The 23,302-nt window shown below is 40.0% G+C and overlaps 1 protein-coding gene across 2 annotated transcripts in view; it reads left to right on the top strand.

Moving 5' to 3' along the window:
• Positions 1 to 9,112, top strand: part of cenpe (centromere protein E) — a 44,603-nt gene extending 35,491 nt beyond the window's left edge. The window contains exons 39-46 of one of the 2 annotated variants that reach the window (XM_034296722.1): positions 81 to 278; positions 367 to 543; positions 2,518 to 2,630; positions 4,691 to 4,788; positions 5,303 to 5,438; positions 5,515 to 5,906; positions 5,986 to 6,045; positions 8,347 to 9,112. In XM_034296722.1, coding sequence (XP_034152613.1) covers positions 81 to 278; positions 367 to 543; positions 2,518 to 2,630; positions 4,691 to 4,788; positions 5,303 to 5,438; positions 5,515 to 5,906; positions 5,986 to 6,045; positions 8,347 to 8,414 — 1,242 coding nt within the window. In that variant the 3' untranslated portion in view covers positions 8,415 to 9,112. The remainder of the gene's footprint in view (positions 1 to 80; positions 279 to 366; positions 544 to 2,517; positions 2,631 to 4,690; positions 4,789 to 5,302; positions 5,439 to 5,514; positions 5,907 to 5,985; positions 6,046 to 8,346) is intronic. The other variant, XM_034296723.1, reaches the window with a different exon arrangement.
• The last annotated feature ends 14,190 nt before the right edge of the window (positions 9,113 to 23,302 follow it).

Below are 23,302 nucleotides of genomic sequence, written 5' to 3'. Positions count from 1 at the left end.
CGTCTTAGTTTCCTCATGGTCAACTGCATTCCAGTGTTGATCATGGTTTGTGTGTATCAATTCTTCACTTTGACTTGCAGGGATTGAGAGATGAGCACCAGGGTCTGCTTAAAGAGCTAGGTACAGTCAGAACGCAGGCTGACAGTCAGCTGAACGAAGAGAGGAGTAAGACATCTACTCTACTGCAGATGTTGGAGGACACCCCTGTCAAGAATGAAGCCGTCTTCAAGGACAACCTCCAAACTTACAATCTTCAGCAGTTGAAAGGGGAAATCAAGGCACTATTTTGAATCGTGTTCAATCACACAGATTTCCATTGTTTTTCTATCTGAATCTAACTAGCTAATTAAAATGTTGTGTTTTTAGGAAATGCACATGAGAATTGAGAAGCTGGAAAAGGATAAGATCAAAGCTGCTGACACAGTTGCAAACCACAAACAAGCCACCCAGCTCCTACAAACTGAGCTTCAGGATGCTCGTGCCCAAGTCATAGACATGGAGGGCTCCATCAAAATCCTTGAAGAGAAACTTAGAAATGCTGAGGTAAGGGTTGGGGGCATAGACGTAAAACTCTAGATTGGCCAATTTCACTGAGCCCTTTTACAGTACATCTTATGAATGTTAAGATCCTTTATTCCGTACTTTATAGAAGTACCTTACCCCTCGTTAGCACTCATGCTCCATTGCTGGCCATTCAAAAAACTGCTTACCGCCACACTCTTTGATGGTTCCCCACTGTTTATAAAGGAAAACCAATAAGAGAAAAGGCCGGTTGAACTGACAAAATGTCCATTACATCCTTAATATATATTTATATAGTCTATATACAGTGGGGAGAACAAGTATTTGATACACTGCCGATTTTGCGGGTTTTCCCACTTACAAAGCATCTAGAACTGTGTAATTTTTATCATAGGTACTTTTCTGTGAATCCAGAAGAGTACCTATGAATCCAGAAAATCACATTGTATGATTTTTAAGTAATTAATTAGCATTTTATTGCATGACATAAGTATTTGACACATCAGAAAAGCAGAACTTAATATTTGGTACAGAACCCTTTGTTCGCAATTACAGAGATCATATGTTTCCTGTAGTTCTTGACCAGTTTTGCACACACTGCAGCAGGGATTTTTGGCCCACTCCTCCATACAGACCTTCTCCAGATCCTTCAGGTTTTGGGGCTGTCGCTGGGCAATATGGACTTTCAGATCCCTCCAAAGATTTTCTATTGGGTTCAGGTCTAGAGACTGGCTAGGCCACTCCAGGACCTTGAGATGCTTCTTACGGAGCCACTCCTTAGTTGCCCTGGCTGTGTGCTTGGGGGCATTTGTCATACTGGAAGACCCAGCCACAACCCATCTTCAATGCTCTTACTGAGGGAAGGAGGTTGTTGGCCAAGATCCCGTGATACATGGCCCCATCCATCCTCCCTTCAATACGGTGCAGTCTTCCTGTCTCCTTTGCAGAAAAGCATCCCCAAAGAATGATGTTTCCACCTCCATTCTTCACGGTTGGGATGGTGTTCTTGGGGTTGTACTCATCCTTCTTCCTCCAAACATGGCGAGTGGAGTTTAGACCAAAAAGCTCTATTTTCGTCTTATCAAACCACATTACCTTCTCCCATTTCTCCTCTGTATCATGCAGATGGTCATTGGCAAACTTCAGACGGGCCTGGACATGCACTGGCTTGAGCAAGGGGACCTTGTGTGCGCTGCAGGATTTTAATCCATGACTGCGTAGTGTTACTAATGGTCCCAGCTCTCTTAATTGACCAGGTCCATTGACCAGGTCCTGCCGTGTAGTTCTGGGCTGTTCCCTCACCTTCCTCATGATCAGTGATGCCCCACGAGATGAGATCTTGCATGGAGCCCCAGACAGAGGGAGATTGACCGTCATCTTGAACTTCTTCCATTTTCTAATGATTGCACCACCAGTTGTTGCCTTCTCACCAAGCTGCTTGCCTATTGTCCTGTAGCCCATCCCAGCCTTGTGCAGGTCTACAATTTTATCCCTGTTGTCCTTACACAGCTCTCTGGTCTTGGCCATTGTGGAGAGGTTGGAGTCTGTCTGTTTGAGTGTGTGGACCGGTGTCTTTTATACAGGTAACAAGTTCAAACAGGTGCAGTTAATACAGGTAATGAGTGGAGAAAAGGAGGGCTTATTAAAGAATAACTAACAGGTCTGTGAGAGCTGGAATTCTTACTGGTTGGTAGGTGATCAAATACTTATGTCATGCAATAAAATGCAAATAAATTATTTCAAAATCATACATGTGATTTTCTGGATTTATGTTTTAGTCTCTCACAGTTGAAGTGTACCTGTGATAAAAATTACAGACATCTACATGCTTTGTAAGTAGGAAAACCCTCTAAAATCAGCAGTGTATCAAATACTTGTTCTCCCCACTGTATCTACGGTTGAAGCATGGGGGAATTCTACAAGTTATTTTAAGATAGATTTGTTCAATACTGTAAGTGTGCATGCTTTCATTTCTTATGTTTTTTTGGGGGGTAGGTATTGGCTAAGAGAAGAGCATCACCTAGTGCTCTTGAGCTTGAAGACCTAAAGGCTAAAGTGGTGAAAATGGAGCTGGAGATGACCGCATTGTCCTCAAAACACAAAGAAGAGTAAGATTTAACAACCATGGCTACTAATCAAACATTTCCCTGACCAGCCTTTTTTCTCTAGACAAACTAATGGCTTCTCTGCATGTTTCTTTAGCCCACTCTTATGCACACGTGATTTCCTTCGTGTAGGCCGCTGTTAAGCGTGACGTATACTTAATTGTACCGTTGAAAGGCCATGGCACATCTGCATGCAAACAATTTGATATAAATCAATTTAATATCATAGGCTTTGTAATTTAATTTTAAAATATTGAATTCAATTTTATTTATAGTTGGGAGAATAAGTTTCTGAACAATATGAATTACCTACATAAGTCGTTCCTAAATTAGTTTTAAAAATTCCAAAAATTATGCTAAAATAGTGTACCCCGTTTACAAAAAAGTTGGGATGCAGGGTAAAAAATAAACAGAATGCAATCATGCAAATCATTTAAACCTGTATTCAATAGAACAAAGTACCATGATAACACATCAAATGTTAGTGTTTGTGAAATGTTAGTGTTTTTGGAAGACTTATGCTCACTTTGTATTTGATACCAGCAGCACATTAAAAAAAAAGCTTGGACAGAGGCACCAGAAGACTGGAAACATGGTGTAGTGCTATAAAACTAAACCTGGTGGAATATCACACAACTAATTAGGTCAATTGGCAACAGATCAGTAACATGATTGGGTATTAAAAGATCATTCCAGAGAGGGAGGGGTCTGTCAGAAGTAAGGATTGGGAGGGGTTCACCACTCTGTGGCATTATTTGCCCGTGCAGTCTTTCACAATCTTAAAAAAAATTGCAGAAGATTAGGGGATCAAATCTACAATACACAATATCATTAAACAGTTCAGAATCTGGAGTAATCTCTGTACGCAGGGGTCAAGGACAAAAACCAATATTGGATGCTCCACCAACATTGTGTACCTCAGTACACACAATGTTTATAATGGTGTTAGAAGTTTCTGTGCAGAACACATGCATATAACACTATTTCATCTAGACTGACGTGTGTAGTATGTCTCAGACATTGCAGTCTAAATTCAAATGCTATGGCAATTAAATAACTACATTTATTTTGGGCACGTGACTATTTCTTGGTTTTTAGAGGCATGTTTTCAGTTGACAAGTATAAAGTTATCTGAGATAAACACATGCACACATGTCTGGGTTCTTTATTCTGGGAACAATCAAATCAAAATCCAAGCTGCTCTTTTTAATCAAACTTTTGTCTAATACATTTTCTTCCCTATTATTTTTGCCGCACCAAGTAAGCGGAGCTGGCCGAGAAGTGCGAATTGCTCTTACTGACTGACTGCCCCTTGTTAAATAGTGTAGTGGTTAGAGATGCGGGCTCCATAACAACAGGTCCCACGTTCAACTCCCATCACAGTCCAACACATTATGCCTTAGTAAAAAACATTGCTGGCTACAACCTTCAGCAGCTACGTTATAGGAAGCCTAAAATAAAACTGTATTGTTATATTGCAACTATTCCTGATGAATTTTCTAATTATGCATTAGGATTTGTTCAGGATAGACAAACTTCGCTGGCTACATGATTCTCTTTTCACTTGACGAGAGTCAGTTATCATTACCTATATTGATAGTTACTGTATCAATGTGATTCGTGAATGGCTAATAATTTGTTTAAATGGCCAATGGCAAAAGCCATTAAGTTCATAAATGCTATTTGTGGTGGAGGTATATTTAATAAGAAATGTTAGTCAGTTTAACACACTGCTTAATGATGTCTAGTGAAATATTCAAACTTTGTGTGATGTTAATAGGTGACAGAATGATCTAACATCGAGACTGTATACTGACACTAGAAAAGCGTGCAATTTCGTGGTGTAGTGGCTAAAGACAGCCTCTCATGGGCAACCCAGATTAGAATCCAGTGCGGGCAACAGCATTCATCACTTTCAATTGCAGGCTGACTGAACTAGGCTTACCTGGTTTATTTTCTGGTTGAATTGTACCACTGCTAAATTTGAAGCTTGTTTGATGTTTCATTTCTCTTTTAATGAAATGATGCATGTTTTTGATGTTGTGCTTTTTTTTTTCACCCAGGTTATTAAGATTGACTTCAGTCCTGAACCATAAGGAGGATTCTTTGCGGACATTGAAAGAGACTTTGAGAAGATCACAGCAGGAAGGAGAACAGTCATGTATGCCTGCCCCAGACAGGATTAAGACTAGAATGAACGATCAACAAAAAACAACCTAATACTTAAATCAGTTATTCTCAACTCTCTCCTCGGGACCCCTAGTCATTGCATGTATTAGATTCCAGAGCTAGCACACCTGAATCAACTTGTCTACTAACCTTTAAGCTGCACTAGAGCCATGAAAACCCAATCATTAAGAAATGCCTCTGTTTAACTGAATTACAGCTGGATCACTTCTCACCGACTTTCAACTGTTGATGGCTGAAGCATGCGTTCATTTATTGAAACTGATAATAAGTTGATTTTGGGTGGCTTCTGATGTCGCAGAGGACATCACATTGATGCGAAGCTGATGGCACACTTGTCCGCACTGTAGTTATTGAGCTTTTGACTAGTTAATACGTGTGCTAATTCAGTGATACACCGAAGTTGTGAGAGGTCAGGAGGTCCCCAGGAGGGGTTTGATAACCTCTGACTTATATGGGCCCTAATTGAGATTGTAATTCCATTGCAGACATGGAGGGAGAAGATCTGCATGCCAGACTGATTTCCATCGGAGGACGCAAAGTACAAAGTAATATTGTCATTGAAAAGAACAAACTTGCAGAGGAAGTGAAACATCTACAGAAGAAAATTTCTGAATTGGAGAGGTAATGGTGGATTTGTTTCTCTCTAATGCTTTGATTCTTGTGAGATCACATTACTGACTTTTGTTACTTTCAACAGCCTTGTTTCTACAAAGCAAGGAGAGATCACCAAGTGGAAAGCCAGAGCATTGAAGCTGAAGAGGGATGCGGTGGACAAGCCTCAGTCTCCATGTGCTCCTACAAAACGATGCCTTCCCATGAGTTCAGAGGACTTCCTTGGCTCTCCCAAAAAGCTCCTTGGCTCTCCCAAAAAGCTCCTTGGCTCTCCCAAAAAGCTCCTTGGCTCTCCCAAAAAGCTCCTTGGCTCTCCCCAAATGTTTCTTGACTCTCCCCAAAAGTTCCTTGACTCTCCCCAAAAGTTCCTTGACTCTCCTAAAAGCAAGTTCTTTGATGTCCGCCCAGGCTCTGAATCCATGTCAATCAACTGTCCCAAGCAGTTTTTTGATAACTCCACATTTGAAACCGCTCAAGGTAACTAGATTTTTATTTCCCAGAGTTGACCATCCATTTGTATTAACTTATGAAGTATAAGTTTAAAATGCTTTACCAGGGATTACATGTGTTCCTGTAACATTGGATATGGAGACTGCTGTAGGAAATGCAGAAGAGGGTAAATTGTTCTGTTATCTGTGTTTGGTATAGGTGTGGTGTTATTTTTTTGAAACACACAACTTGTCACATAGAGTGAGTGAAAAACATTATTTGATCCCATGCTGATTTTGTACATATGCCCACTGACAAAGATCTGATCAGTCTATAATTTTAATGGTAGGTTTATTTGAACAGTGAGAGACAGAATAACAACAAAAAAATCCCCCCCAAAAATGTTATAAATTGATTTGCATTTAATGAGTGAAATATACGTTTTTGACCCCTCTGCAAAACATGACTTAGTACTTGGTGGCAAAACCCTTGTGGCAAAACCTTTGTCAATCACAGAAGTCAGACGTTTCTTGTAGTTTGCCATCAGGTTTGCACACATCTCAGGAGGGATTTTGTCCCACTCCTCTTTGCAGATCTTCTCCAAGTCATTAAGGTTTTGAGGCAGATTTTTGGCAACTCAAACCTTCATCTCCCTCCACAGATTTTCTATGGGATTAAGGTCTGGAGACTGGCTAGGCCACTCCAGGATCTTAATGTGCTTCTTTTGAGCCACATCTTTGTTGCCTTGGCTGTGTATTTTGGGTCATTGTCAAGCTGGAATACCCATCCACGACCCATTTTTCAAGGAGATTCTCACCCAAGATTTGACGGTACATGGCCCCGTCCATCGTCCCTTTGATGCAGTGAAGTTGTCCTTTCCCCTTAGCAGAAAAACACCCCCAAAGCATAATGTTTCCACCTCCATGTTTGACGTTGGGGATGGTGTGTTGGGGGACATAGGCAGCATTCCTCCTCCTCCAAACATAGCGAGTTGAGTTGATGCCAGAGAGCTTGATTTTGGTCTCATCTGACCACAACACTTTCACCCAGTTCTCCTGGGTGTGCTCCTAAACTCAGCTCGTTACCTGTATAAAAGACACCTGGGATCCAGAAATATTTCTGATTGAGAGGGGATCAAATACTTATTTCACTCATTAAAATGCTAATCAGTTTATAACATTTTTGACATGGGTTTTTCTGGGGTTTTTTTGTTTTTCTCTGTCTCACTGTTCAAATAAACCTAACATTAAAATTAAGGACCTGTGATAATTTCTTTGTGAGTGGCCAAACGTACAAAATCAGCAGGGGATCAAATAAATGTTTCCCTCACTGTAACAGTCTACTAGATTAACTTCAGGGTGATACAGACTGGTGGACATGTGGCACAGATTTAAAAACTGTTTGTTTTGTCATTATGGGGTATTTTGTGTAGATTGATAGGAATATAGACTATAACAAAATCTGATGGAAGGTAAGGGGTCTGAATACTTTCTGAAGGCACTCTACACATACACCTAAAGAAGCACTCACATTGAACAATAAATGCCAAATTAAACATTTGAAATGCATATAGGCACTCAGTCCTCTTGCATAAGGTTACTCTGCAGGACTTTCCATGAGTGGGGGGCATAAGTAGACCATCAGTTTCAAAATTTCAAAAAGCTTGTCTTGTGCTCGGACTAGCCAGAATTTTTAGCATGTTTGATGATTGTGGTTTCCAATTAATTTTGTAAGTAGGTTTTAGGTGTTTCTGCAGTACAGCCTTGTAGACAAACATCAGCTAGAGTTGTGCCTGGCTGAAAGTAAGGGAGTCCAATATGTACAAAATACATTTGCCAAAATGCACCAGTAATAAAACACAAAGGTGCGTGGTAGACTGCATCCAGATGTTTCAGTACTGACACTGATATATCCACTATTCACACAAAAATCACTTGCAAAAAACGTGTCCAACAATTCAAAATACCTCTATATTTTAGATAATTCTAAGTTGGTACCCTTGCATTGATGACAAATTTGCACACTTATGCCATTCTAATGGGACGGCAATATGTGCTCGGAGTTCAGACAGCACATGTCTGAACTCTAAGACTGTTAGAAAAACTTGTGACGACCTCATGAAGCTGGTGGAGAGAATGCCAAGAATGTGCAAAGCTGTCATCAATGCAGAGTGGCTACTGTGAAGAATCTAAAATATAAATGTATTTGAATCTGTTTAACACTACTTTTGGTTACTACATGATTCCTATGTGCTATTTGATAGTTTAGATTTTTTCAATATTTTTCTCCAATGTGGACAAAATTCCCTTTACTCTTATTAGACCATGTGCCCTGGTTTAAACCATAGCATCTGTTCAAAATGTAGTTGTTAGAGTTGCAAACAACAAACCCTGATCTGATCCCCTGAGTTTAAACGAGTTTAAATATTTTAATAAAACTGCATCTCTGCCTAATTGTTTGACTTGTTCTATTTTTTTTATATTTTCAGATGCAGATGAAAAGGGGGACTGGTGTCCTCTGTCACCAAAGCAAGCTGATGTATGCCGTCAACAGTAAAGTGTTAAAATTGCACTAATTGTCAGTCAGTTTTTATGTTACTATTTTTACATTATGTCCTAGATTTTATAATTGTTTAAAATAAAGCTATGTTTTTTGTTTGCACTCAATCTGCTTTTTTTGTATTTACATAAAAACACAATAAGAAATGTGACAGCAGATTGTGGACATGCCCTATTTTAATGTTTATATTTAGAAAATGAAATGTCTATATTTAGAAAATGAAATGTTCCTGAATGGTCACTGCCACACAGTACATGTGCTTCATTGTGGCCCAACCTTAGTCTTGGTCACATACACTGAACAAAGTTATAAACGCAACAATATTTGAGAGAAATAGGCCTTTTGTGTACATAGAGAAAATCTTAGATATTTGAGTTCAGTTCATGATAAACGGGGGCAAAAACCAAAGTATGTTTATAATTTAGTTCAGTGTATATGCACAATGCCCAGATGCTTTGCATTTGGCGTTGGAATGTGTCATGGGACATCTCAGGGTTCATCTTTGATTGTAATCAGGGTTGGACACACATAAACTCTTGGGTTGTGCAATTATCACCTCATCCTGATTTGTTGTCTATCCTTTATAGTGATGTGTTCACTTCCAAACACATGTTGTTGTGAGTACTTCTTGGTTGAGCATTACATCTTTTAAGAAGCAGAATTACTTACTGATCTTCATCACAATCCTGAAATTGCTTTTTTGTTTGTTTACTTTACCTTAGATTTAACAAATGCAGATGTAATAAAAACCATTGACAAATGTTTTTCCCAGATCTCTACTGTATAAAAACATTGCTCCCCATTTTAATGATGTAAAATATTTAGTCTTTACCATGCATTGTAGGGTTCATGAATGAGTTCATAAATGTGACAACTGTGACATACACAGCATTGCCAAATATAATCTAGCCCACTGTCAAATATTTAAACCTGTGGTTCATGATGGGTGATGTGAAGTATGATGTTATGTTATAACATTATTCTCTAAAACGTACTTTGTTAATAGCCCACAAAAGTAGGGGTTGGGGGAGTGTGGTTAGTTGAGAATTTTTTTGCTTAAGTTGTCCCATAGATATGGGGAAAGGAGACAGAATCTACTCTTAAGGACATCCCATGTCATGCGAAATGACAATGTGCCTATGACAAAGAGTTTTAAATATGATTGCTCAAAAAAGATGTCATGAGACATTGTTGCCCCAATGGGACATTCAGCTACTTCAAAAACAGATTACCTCAACTGATGTCTTGCTCCTGGTGGCACCATATTCACCTGTTTATGCTTCAGTCCTCCCCTGGTCAATCGTCAGTCCTCCCCTGGTCAATCAAGCCTTTACTTACTTTATTTGTGGAATCTCAACTTACTCTGTTTAGATGATTCAACATTTTGTAGATGAACAAGAATAGTGGCACCAACCAAGTAATGTGTAGAAATAAAATGTGGTTTGGTTGATTTATGGGGGGGGGGGGGGGGGTGAATTCATTTTGTAAGTTCTGAACTAACACAATGGCCTCACTCAAAACCATCCTTTTCAACTTTTTTGTAAAGGAAAGAAAAAGGTGCAGTGGTCTCTTCATGTTTTCCGGAGCTGTACATTGTTGTGCGATGGCTGAAAAGCACAGAGTGGATAAATATTTCTGAGACAAAAACTGGAACATCTGAGAGGGGATCAAACTGGTGTCAAAATATTGATGGTCAAGGATAATCCCACAGGACCACAGGGCTTGTTGGTAGTCAGTCCACTGCCATTTAGTCTCCACATGCAGTATTTCCTAGTTTTGCTGAACTAACGTGGGCTACAGGAAATCTATTAATGGAAATGCATCCGCTTTTGCTGCACAAGGGGCTGTGATCTATATCACCCCAAAAAGCATGCATGGTTGCGTACTTCGAAAATCCACCAGAAATAGTAGCAATATAACAGTAAACAGTTTTATTTTATGCTTGCTATATATCATAGCTACTGAAGTTTGAAGCCAGCAAGGTTTTTGGCTATCCTGAAAAAAATATCCTAATAAATACTTTGTTCAGTCAGAGGCAAGGATCAAACACTGGTCGCCTACATGAAGAGGGAGGATCAAACACCGGTCGCCTACATGAAGAGGGAGGATCAAACACTGGTCGCTTACATGAAGAGGGAGGATCAATCACTGGTCGCCTACATGAAGAGGGAGGATCAAACACTGGTCGCCTACATGAAGAGGCAAGGATCAAACACTGGTAGCCTACAAGAAGAGGCAAGGATTAAACACTGGTCGCCTACATGATAGTCTGCGTCTCTGACCACTACACTATTTAACAAGGGGTAGTCTGTCTGTCTGGCCATCACTGTCTTTATCTGTCTCTTTGTCTGTCTTTCTGTCTCTGTCTTGGCTGACTTTGGATACGCAGTCTGGCAAAAATGACTTAACGGTTCTTTGTCTCTCCTCCGGTCTGTCCAGAAGATGGCATCATCACACAAAAATGCCTTTTGGTTTGCGCTTCACACAATCTTTTAAACCGCTTGTGTTCAATTAAGTAAAATTATTACATGTTTTTCGCAATGCTGAGTAGAATCCGTTGTTTAACGCTACATCAATCTGTGCACTAAACGGTCTATGGCTCTGCATGGCAGCTGACACACAGAAGTTCTGCTTCTAAGATTCATATTGTGACCCTTTGTCTCTTATTAGTAGTTCCCTTACCACAGGATGACACATTGATTGAGACTATCAAGATGTTACAGTGAAATACAAAACATTCCCCAAGTCTTGGCTCCTCTAACTTTGACATCAATTGGATCTTTTCCTTTATTTATTTATTCATTTATTGACATAAAATAATCTTGTCAAAATTATCAATATTTAACAATGATTTCTTCTTTCAAACATGCGGTAACATTTAGTATGTTCCAACTATATTATTTACAGCGTTCAATCATAGCCTTTATTTTATATAATTTGTACTCATTCCATTCACACAATAACACAATGGTACATTGCTGGCACAGTCACACATTTTCAGGATAGGTTACAACAGTCTTAAAGGGGGGGTGAGTGGAAGTATCATACATCTACAACCTTTAAAATAATGTGTTACAGTAGGATGCATTATCCAGGGTAGGAGGTATTTCCCTTATTCAGTTATTCAGGGACAGTCACAGACAGTCATTAAAGTTTAACGGATCAGTATTTGTATGCAGTGGTGGTTGTGGAGTGAGTTGAGCATGCATGGTCAGTTTAGGAAACAAAAATGCCTTGTTGCCTTTGACATTGCATGTTGTGACTGGAGTAAGTAGTTAAATAAAAGTAATTGTCTAATTATATTTCTGGTCTATGAACCCAGAAACTATGAGTGGGTGGATATGTTGATCAGATGCATTTGATGTGTTATATATGGCACTCTGAGAGTTTGCTTCTCTCTCAAAGATATCCAGATGGAAAACTTAACGAAATCCTTGTCAAATTATTTGAATTGTATTTGTGGAAGGCAACCAGAAAATATTTAGAAAGGCAAAATTTACATACCAGGGCACGCAGGTACAGCAAAAAGATTGTCTACCTCTAATTGTTGTTAAATATAGAGATTTAAATAATATTTTCTTGTATTTTAGAAAAATATTATATCCCTTTGATTACTTTTCATGCCTTTCATGCATTGATTCTCAGAAATACCCATAACTGGGTCATGTAAGATTTGCTCTACAACATAAATGGGAGCATCTACACCAGGGAGGAAATTGAAACTTTGAGTATTATGTGGCTTTACAACATATAATAAATACACAACAGCAGCTTACTGTAATACTTTGCTGATAAAGATTAGAGTGTAAAATATTTGAATCTCCTAAATAAGAATCCTAGATAATTTGTTTTCAGAGATTACTAATATTTTACAAATGAAATCCAGTGCTCAAAATTGCTGTGATAAATCCTACAGGGATGGGAAAGGAATAAAATAAATATCTTGGCATTCTTCATAAAACATTTTCAGACTTGTTCAAGGCAATTTCAGAATTTTATTTGAAACACTCAAGAAACTAACATTTAGCAACAAAAATGTAAGAAAACAAAATCACTAATAAAACTATTTTTGTATATAGTAAATGATTGGTTATGTTGCTGTTTGTGCTTTCTTTAAGGCTATGTATAGATTAAATTGTCCCGTATGAAATAGAGGGATGGGACTGACCAGTGAAGAATGTTACAGCCTAGTGATCTAATTTATTACTGGGTAGTATCTAGAACTAATAGACAAAAGTATTGCAACCAAAATTTTTTAGCATGCATTCACTAATATAAAATGTTAATAAAAATATCTTTATTGTTTTCGAAAACAATATTACTTTGGCCTAATAACAGAAAATTATATAGGGATCATTCAGATCTGAGGCATGTAAACTTCAAAATACATTATTTTAATAACACATCCCAGGACAGCATGCAAAAGTGTCTGCAAAATACACATGACCATTTAAGAATAATACCTTTTAGAGGCTTTCGCAGTAACAATATCCATTTGCATCCAAAGTTTGAATGCATACATGATGAATTGCATTTTGTTATACAGTGAACTCCAACAGAATGTTTTGGTATTCACTGTATAACTGTGGAGTGAACTGAAGAGGGGACACCACAAGCAAGGACTGGGGACTTAAGGATCCATTTTAGAATAAGGCTGTTACATAACAAAATGTGTCGAAATTGAAGGGTTATGAATACTTTCCAGATGTACTGTAAGTTTAAAGCATTCCATCAAAAATGTATAACTTTTGAAGAGTGTAATTTCCCCTACATGAACCAAGGATTTTAATTTCCTATGTGCAGTACTCTCTTTGGTAGAAATACAAGAAAACAATCCATGGCTTAAAAAGTGGCAAGAAACCTGGTCTGGATGGTTTTCCATGTGAATTTTCTAAGAAATGCAGTCACCAAAAATGGTTTGCACAGTCCCATAATGAGGCAATAATTTGTTTTTCATAGAATAGGGAGGGTATAGAAGAGGTTGGGTCATATTGGCATATTTTTCTCCTTAACACAAAATATCTTAGTAGACTTTGGCCAAATGGCCTAGCACTTTGGTGAGAAACTAGTCCACTACAATCAGACTGGCATAATAGCCAATTGTTTTTCCCAACTCATTTTTCAATCTTAGACGTACCTTCAATGTAATGTATGCCCTTCTCTCCAAGTTGTAAAAAAGTCTCTGATCAAGTATAATGGCCCTACTTATTTGTGGTCCTATAGAGATGTGACATTTGGGACTAGACATTTTCGCTAACCAATGTCATCTTGATTTAACCTCCAAATAAGGATGTGTGCTTTCACCACTGCTTTTCGTTCAGGCTATAATGCCTTTTGCTCAAGCAATAAGGTTCAACGTAGCAATAACAGGCTACATTATAATACTGTATTAGACACTTTAAAAATATTTATCTATAGGTCGATGATCTCTTCTACATAACCATTAGATATAGCATAACAATCATACTTCATTTAGTCAATTTGTCAAACTCAAAACAAACAAAAAATGTACAACTCTTCCAATATCCCTGCTGGGAAAAGTTCATATAATTATGTTTTTCTCCTAGAATTGGTTTATCTTTTCCAGAATATCAGGATAGATAAAGTGTATGTAAATCAAAGATGATTGTTGACTGACTCCAAATTGGGAAGCAACTGAGATGATGGCAGATAGTAAAATGAAAAATCAGCAGGGGGTATCAGGTTTTCCTTAGGAAGCCCTGATTTTGACATAAAATATATGCTTCAATTATGAGAGAATTGAGCATTTAGGCATACCAAAGAGCATATCTTTTGGATATGAATACCAAGTTTAGTCTGTGTTTGGTTTGTGTTTTCACAACTGAAATTGACTACTAAAGACTTAAGTAAACTATGTCAACAAACAGAACATGTGAAGCGCCACCCAATAAATCTAGTGTAATTTTCTTGAACATTGGTAGCCAAGATGCTTCTGTGCACTTCTGTATTAATTATGTTGCTATCAGTCATTACATTATCAATAATTATGAGCCCATTCCAGAGGCACACATCATGCCCATGCTATGACACTACCTCGACCATGGTAAACAGATGAGGTGGCAGGCATTTCTGTGAAAAGTTGATAGTGACTTTTTATCCCTGAGGTTGTTGATGATTTCACTGACATTTATTTTAAAGTTGTTTTTCTCTGGACATTTTACTGTCAACAACTGCTGTTGATTTCCTTGTCTAACATGGTCATTGATTTCTTTGTTTTTCAGGAGATTCCAAACCGATTTGGCTATGACCAACTATTGTGCTATGGTATTAACTGAATTCTATGTTTCTTTTAAATCCCAGTGGCTTGCTTTTCACTCATAGACAGCTCCCCACCACCCACGGGAGGGACCATAAGGGGCCGGTGCGAAGAGGATCGGGCGGCAGTCGAAGGCAGGGGCCTAGACAACCCGATCTCTGGACACAGAAACTAGCTCTAGGGACGTGGAATGTCACCTCGCTGGCGGGGAAGGAGCCGGAGCTAGTGCGTGAGGTTGAGAGGTTCCGATTAGAGGTAGTCGGGATCACCTCTATGCACGGCTTGGGCTCTGGAACCAAACTCCTTGAGAGAGGATGGACTCTTCACCACTCTGGAGTTGCCCATGGTGAGAGGCGGCGGGCTGGTGTGGGTTTGCTTATAGCTCCCCAGCTCTGCCGCCATGTGTTGGAGTTTACCCCGGTGAACGAGAGGGTCGTTTCCATGCGCCTACGGGTCGGGGATAGGTCTCTCACTGTTGTTTGTGCCTACGGGCCGAACGGCAGTGCAGAGTACCCGACCTTCTTGGAGTCTCTGGGAGGGGTGCTGGAAAGTGCTCCGACTGGGGACTCTATTGTTCTACTGGGGGACTTCAACGCCCACGTGGGCAACGACAGTGACACCTGGAGGGGCGTGATTGGGAGGAACGGCCCCCCTGATCTGAACCCGAGTGGTGTTCAGTTATTGGACTTCTGTGCTAGTCACAGTTTGTCCATAACGAACACCATGTTCAAGCATAAGGGTGTCCATCAGTGCACGTGGCACCAGGACACCCTAGGCCGCAGGTCGATGATCGACTTTGTTGTCGTCTCATCTGACCTGCGGCCGTATGTCTTGGACACTCGGGTGAAGAGAGGGGCGGAGCTGTCAACTGATCACCACCTGGTGGTGAGTTGGATCCGATGGCGGGGGAGAAAGCTGGACAGACTCGGCAGGCCCAAGCGAACTGTAAGGGTCTGCTGGGAACGTCTGGCCGAGTCTCCTGTCAGAGAGATCTTTAACTCCCACCTCCGGCAGAGCTTCGACTGGATCCCGAGGGAGGTTGGAGATATTGAGTCCGAGTGGACCATGTTCTCCACCGCCATTGTCGAAGCGGCCGCTCGGAGCTGTGGCCGTAAGGTCTCCGGTGCCTGTCGAGGCGGCAATCCCCGAACCCGGTGGTGGACACCGGAAGTAAGGGATGCCGTCAAGCTGAAGAAGGAGTCCTATCAGGCCTGGTTGGCTTGTGGGACTCCTGACGCAGCTGACGGGTACCGACAGGCCAAGCGGGCTGCAGCCCGGGTGGTTGTGGAGGCAAAAACTCGGGCCTGGGAGGAGTTCGGTGAGGCCATGGAGAAGGACTATCGGCTGGCCTCGAAGAGATTCTGGCAAACCATCCGGCGCCTCAGGAGAGGGAAACAGTGCCCTACCAACGCTGTTTACAGTAGAGGTGGGCAGCTGTTGACCTCAACTGAGGATGTCGTCGGGCGGTGGAAGGAATACTTCGAGGATCTCCTCAATCCCGCTGTCACTTCTTCCATTGAGGAAGCAGAGGATGAGGGCTCAGAGGTGGACTCGTCCATCACCCGGGCTGAAGTCACTGAGGTGGTCAAGAAACTCCTCGGTGGCAAGGCACCGGGGGTGGATGAGATCCGCCCTGAGTACCTCAAGTCTCTGGATGTTGTGGGGCTGTCTTGGTTGACACGCCTGTGCAACATCGCGTGGCGGTCGGGGACAGTGCCTCTGGGATGGCAGACCGGTGTGGTGGTCCCTCTTTTTAAGAAGGGGGACCGGAGGGTGTGTTCCAACTATAGGGGGATCACACTTCTCAGCCTCCCCGGGAAAGTCTATGCCAGGGTACTGGAGAGGAGAATACGGCCGATAGTAGAACCTCGGATTCAGGAGGAACAGTGTGGTTTTCGTCCGGGCCGTGGAACACTGGACCAGCTCTATACCCTCTACGGGGTGTTGGAGGGTTCATGGGAGTTTGCCCAACCAATCCACATGTGTTTTGTGGATTTGGAGAAGGCATTCGACTGTGTCCCTCGCGGCATCTTGTGGAGGGTGCTTGGGGAATATGGGGTCCTGGGTCCTTTGCTAAGGGCTGTCAGGTCCCTGTACAACCGAAGCAGGAGCTTGGTCCGCATTGCCGGCAGTAAGTCAGACTTGTTCCCAGTGCATGTTGGACTCCGGCAGGGCTGCCCTTTGTCACCGGTTCTGTTCGTAATTTTTATGGACAGAATTTCTAGGCGCAGCCAGGGGCCGGAGGGTGTCAGGTTTGGGGACCACACAATTTCGTCTCTGCTTTTTGCAGATGATGTTGTCGTGTTGGCCCCTTCTAACCAGGACCTTCAGCAAGCGCTGGGACGGTAGCTCCCTAGTCTTCCTGTTGGATTATGCCTACTGACACCTAACACAGACTTTGAAGGGAAGCTCAAAGGGTAGAACTGAGACAACACATTCACAGCTCTTTTGTGTGTAAACAATCAATGCTACAGGAAACTTGATCAGTTAGAAAACCTGTGAGCCAAATGTCAGAATACTTATGCTCTCCTAAAATTTGGGATGGAACTCTGACAGTTATTCTGCTGTTATTCTTACTAGGTGAAACAGTGTTCAAATAGACAGAAATGTTGCAGTGATGGAAGAATGAAGATTTTACAGTCTGTTTAATGTACTGATCAAAGGAGATTGTAGAGTCCTGAATGACGCTAAGATTACGTGAGTGGGGGGATGGGGAAACAATGGTGTCATTGGTGAGTGAGATTGAAAGTGCCAGTTTCGGGTGAGGATGGATCATACTCATTTTCCAATGAGTATGAACTCTGTTTTGTCACTTTAGTTTGAGGAAGTTTTTCTTCATCCATGCTTTTATTGCAGTCAGGTAGGATTCAATATGGGTCAGAGGTTGTGATGGCAATTTCATCGATCAGAACTCTTAAAGGTCCTGCCAATATCCAGCTACTTCGCACAGCCATTGAAGAGGAGTGGACCAACATTCCACAGGCCACAATCAACAACCTGATCAACTCTATGCGAAGGAGATGTGTTGCACTGCGTGAGGTAAATGGTGGTCACACCAGATACTGACTGGTTTTCAGACCCCCCCCGGAACCCCCAATACAGTACAACTGCACATTTTAAAGTGGCCTTTTATTGTGGCCAGCCTAAGGCACACCTGTGCAATAATCATGCTGTCTGATCAGCATCTTGATATGCCACACCTGTGAGGTGGATGGATTATCTCGGCAAAGGAGAAGTGCTCATTAGCACAGATTTAGACAAATTTGTGAACAATATTTGAGAGAAATAGGCCTTTTGTGTACATAGAGAAAGTCTTAGATCTTTGAATTCAGCTCATGATAAATGGGGGCCAAAACAAAAGTGTTGCGTTTATAATTTTGTTCAGTGTATATTTGTGTATCATCAACATAGCAGTGGAAATTAAATTTGAAGTGATGGAGGATTTGACCAAGGGGAAGGATGTAGATGATGAAGAGTAGCGGACCAAGTACAGAGCCCTGGGGGACACCTTGAATAACTGTGGCTGTGTCTGAGTTTAGGCCTTTGAGTGAATTGTAATGGGTTTGGCTAGTGAGATAAGAGTTCAACCAGGAGAGTGCAGGTCCCTCAATGCCCAGAGTAGTCATTCATACTGAATGTATACACACACATTTCCTTATCAAGGTGACACCATTCTAATTAGCATGAAAGACAATAACAGGTAAAGACAGAAAGGAAATTACCCAGCCTGGCTTTTTGCCAGAGAGCATAAGCGGAGCCGGCCAAGAACTGCGAATGTCTCTGATTGAGCAAGTGACTGACTACCCCTTTTTAAATAGCATAGTGGTTAGAAACTCCCACACAGGGGACTGGTGTTCACCGCAGTTAAAGCAAATTATACATTAGTATTTGTTCAGGATAGATTAATTATTCACTGGCCACAACCTTCAGAAGCAATGTTATAATAAGCCTAAAATAAATTTGTTTACGCTGATATTTCGACTATTTCTGGTGGATTTTCGTAATACGCATCCGTGCATGCTTTTTGGGGTAATAAACAGTAGACCACAACCCCTTGCGCAGTAAAAGCGGAGAGGTTTCCAGGATTCTCTTGTCTTTTCACTTGACAAAAAAGTCAGTTATCGTCACCTATATTGACAGTTATTGTATCAATGTCATTCACAAATGAAAGAAAAACAAACATTGTTGTGCCATGAAATAGCTTTGGCATTGTCAAGTTCCTCTTCAGTCTCGCTATAATTTGCTTAATTCTTATGACTATTACAAGTAGGAATTTAGTAGATAGTAGTCAGCCTATTACTGGCTAATAAGATTTGGCCAGTGGCCCGAAGCCATAGAATTCTTAGACATGATTTTTGGTGGAAGTCAACTTAACAAGAAACATTTAATAAGAAAGTTAGTTTAACACAATGCTTAATGTTGTCTAGCTAAATATTCAAACTTGGCGTGAGGTTAAGGCATGACAAAATTATCTAATGTTGAGACAATATACCAACACTCTGCATATGTTAAGATTCTTGGCGTAGTGGTTAAAGACACAGCCTCTCACATGGGAGACTCAAGTTCAAAACCAATGAGGGCAACAACATTTATCTCTTCTAATCGCAGGCTGGCCAAACTAGGCTTGCCTGGATCATTTTCTTTGTGCCGAGTACACCAATAGCTACCCTCACACATGATGGTTTAGGTGTGACTGTAATCTCATATGCAAGGTTATTAAGTATACATGCATATTCCCAGTGATTTATCCATTGTGTGAAGTGTCATGTTTTTCTCCCAAGATGCTTGTCTTCTGTGAAAGTCCCACTGTCCATCCATGCCCAGCTGCTTGCCTTGGTCCCAATACCCGAACTCCACTTCTAGGTAAATGGAAAACAAGAGCTCTCCCTCTGGGAATGTGTTTTACTGTTATTTGAGATTATCAGTCAATGCTGGCACCACACTTCAACAATGCAGTCTCAGACTAAACAACATTGTGAAACAGAGCAGTAAGATTATTGGTTTTACCTTAACGAGACTAACCAACTTGTTTCAGACACGTGTCCTACGCATGGCTTGTTCTCTCCCAACCTATGACCTAGATGTCAGCTGCTGGAACTGCTCACCACAGCAGAGGATCTGGATGAAGACGGAGTTAGAAGCCATGGGGCAATGGCGAGGATCCAGACTGGTACTAGTTACTACACATGCACACAAACAAAGGCTTGTTTTATGTATTGTAGATATTCTACAAATGTTAATTGCATTCTTGATTAAGGCAATTCTTGTTGGACATACAATCTCATTGGTTTTTTTCATTTTTACATATTGTTAAATTAATTTCCCTATTGTTGATATCTTGCAGATATTCTGTTTATCAAAATGGTGTTTGCACATTAATATACTCTCATAAATATAAATATATTTTTAATCATGTCATTGCTAATCTTTGCATCCATGGCTTGCTGAGGCCATATACTAGCAAAATACACAGCTGCCATTCAAATTTGAAAGCTTTAGTAACTGCAGTAGTTACACATTCTTTGTAGCTTAGTGTTCACATCACTTAAAGCACATCTTCGATCGTATTTGCAGATGAAGGCAAGAGAGCTAGCCTACATTTCCCAACAGCAGATGAAGGCAAGAGAGCTAGCCTAGATAGCCTACATTCCCAACATTAATTAGTGAAGTACAGTGTTGGGAAGCATCTTACCCAAAATATTTTGGGGGGGGCAAAGAATTTTGCTGGGAGGCAATGCCCCTGTGTCTCCGGGTTTGTATACATGATTAAAGGAATAATACATAAAAGGCAACAATACATAATATAATAAAATAGTACATATAATACAAATATAATACATAGAGGGTAAGACTAAAATGGAAAACACTTAAGACAACTAAAATTATGTAAAATCTAATCAAAGTAATACAGTAAGAAGTTAAGAGAAATTGAATAAAACCAACAACAGATTAAAACAGTTAGAGGATGTTAAAAATAAGTAAAGAGTAAACCAAGGGATAACCTCAGACTGAACTAAAAGCAAGAGAAAAAGGTGAGTCTTTAAATTTGATTTAAAATTGCAATTGTGGAACGGGACTTAATGTGGGATGGGAGACTATTCCAGAGCATGGAAGCAGCAACAGACAAAACTAGGCTACTTTTGGCATTGATTTAAAAAATATGACTGATCATGCACATTTTTTAAATTTTATTTAAGGATAGTGATCATATGAAGCAATGTATTATCACATAGTTGTTTAACTCTTTTTTAAATCATAATGATAACAGAAATCACCCAAATGGCCCTGATCAAAAGTTGACATACACATTTTGCCAAGGCAAATGGGCAGCTTTACCACCTGCAATAATTCAGGGCCTCATAGACAACTATTACAAAAGACTGCACGCTATAATTGAAGCTAAAGGGGGCAATACACAGTATTAAGAACTAAGGGTATGCAGACTTGTGAACAGGGGTCATTGCCATGTTTTGTTTTATGATTGTGCTATTCTGTTATAACGTACAGTTGAATATGAATCCCATAAGAAATAAAATAAATGTGTTTTGCCAGCACACGTTTTCTTAATCTTTTTTACATATATTACCAATTATCCAAGGGTATGAAAACTTTTGAGCACAACTGTAATTGCTCATTGACAGTAGTGAATGGAGGATGACATCAGGCATTCTCAAAGCAAAGTTTATATTTGTGGATACATTTCTTTAGGAAACATTATTTCTTAAGACAACAGTGAATTTTATGACAATAAAATGTATACCATTCTATTTATTGTAACAAGGATACTCCAGTATGTGATTACTAATTTGCATTCATCTGGATTTAATAAATACAGAGTATTTTGTAAAATCATACTGACAACATGATGTCAAACAAAGGTTCATAACAAAAAAGTATAATTATAATAATAAAAGCAATATTAATAACTACACAGTATATTTTATGTTATGGTTTAGAAGTTCAATGACAGGCCATAATTTGGTAGTGGTGGCAAAGAGGATGGTCGTTAAAACACATTGCTGAAAAAAGCAGGATGGAGAAGCAGGGTAATGTCACATGATTGATGGATCTTTTTTGTGCAAAGTAACAGTATCAAATCAATGGTAAGAACACTGAGATTCAGTTATCTCAGCAGAGATCACTACAGTTTAGTTCATGCATTTAGCAACTTTAACACTTTGAATAGTAGGGAATGTCATTCTAAAAATAATGCAAAGGAACTGAAGTGTTCACCTATTTCCTTGAGGTTTGGTGTGAGGGACATTGAAGGACATTGTGAGGGGACATTGACACAAGCTACAGTAGGAGGGAAACAAAGAGAAATACAAACACATTATATTAAGGGTTTTAAACTTAAAAGCATCATGGGAACATTTCTAAAATAATATGTGAGAGCCAGAAGTGCACTGAGTGTTCTGCAGTAGATATAATCTCTGACTGGGTGTGTGATGAAAGGTTGACAAGTGGCCACCAATACTTGCCAACTAAAAAGTCCATTCACTTATAACAAACAAAAGATGTAGGTGGACCATGATGTTGGTGTACTATCACTCTGTACTTACACACATTCTAAGGACTAACACAAGTATACAGTTTTCCTTTTATAACCACTAACGTTAGCACGATGTGCAAGACTCATACTGAATGAACGGAATGCAACTGTGCAAGTCAATAACATACAGTTATCCAGTCAGTTGTATCGTCGGGTTTGATACCTTCATTACTTGAGGTAAGCTACAGTAGCCTACTAGTAGCCTACAACCAGATGTAGGCTGACATAACTAACTGTGCTTAGGTTAGTTGCCTGAAGTCGAAAACACGCTCGGGGTTGTATTACCCATTAGTGATGAAGTCAAATATTGTTATACAAATAAACGTTATTCTCACTTTTCAGGAAAAACTTGTCCTAGCTACCTATAGACTCCAATCTACCAGGCTCCAGTTCGGATATTCCATAAGTCCCACCAAGCGAGCCCTCTGATTGAAACCACGCACAGGAATTTGTCGACCGAAGGAAAATGTGTCTCAAAATGTGTAAATATAAATTTCAGATCTGTAAATAAATTTGTAAATGTAAGTCAGCACTTGTAAATGTTAATCAACAGTTGTAGATGTTTTACAGATTAGCGTTTTATATGTGAAATATGTTTCTATATATATTTACGAATATTGAGACACATCTAACTCCATATATGGTAACTGACTTTTGCGCCAAATGAAAAGACGAGAGGATCATGGAAAACCATCCGCTTTTACTGCACAAGGGGTTGTGATTGCCCCAAAAAGCATACACAAACTTCAAAAATCTACAAGAAATAGTCACAAATATTATTTTAGGCTTACTATAACGTAGCTACAGAAACTGGTAGACAGCGTCGTTTTTGTCTAGTCAGTCACTCACTCAGACCTCCGCTCTAGGCAAAAACAATTACATTAAAAAAAGTACATTGCCTACGATTATATTGAAAAGTTTAATTATGCGAAAGATTTCATGATAACGTGGCATTTATTCCTACGTGCATATTTTATACGTAATATTTTTTTATTTTGGTTCTCCATTACTGCTGGTTTAGTTTAAGCTTGTTCTTGTTCACGCCAATAGTCACCA

This window comes from Esox lucius, chromosome 13 (genome assembly GCF_011004845.1).
Source record: "Esox lucius isolate fEsoLuc1 chromosome 13, fEsoLuc1.pri, whole genome shotgun sequence".
NCBI lineage: Eukaryota > Metazoa > Chordata > Actinopteri > Esociformes > Esocidae > Esox > Esox lucius.
Note: the sequence above shows the minus strand (reverse complement) of the source record. Positions and strands in the feature narration are given on the sequence as shown.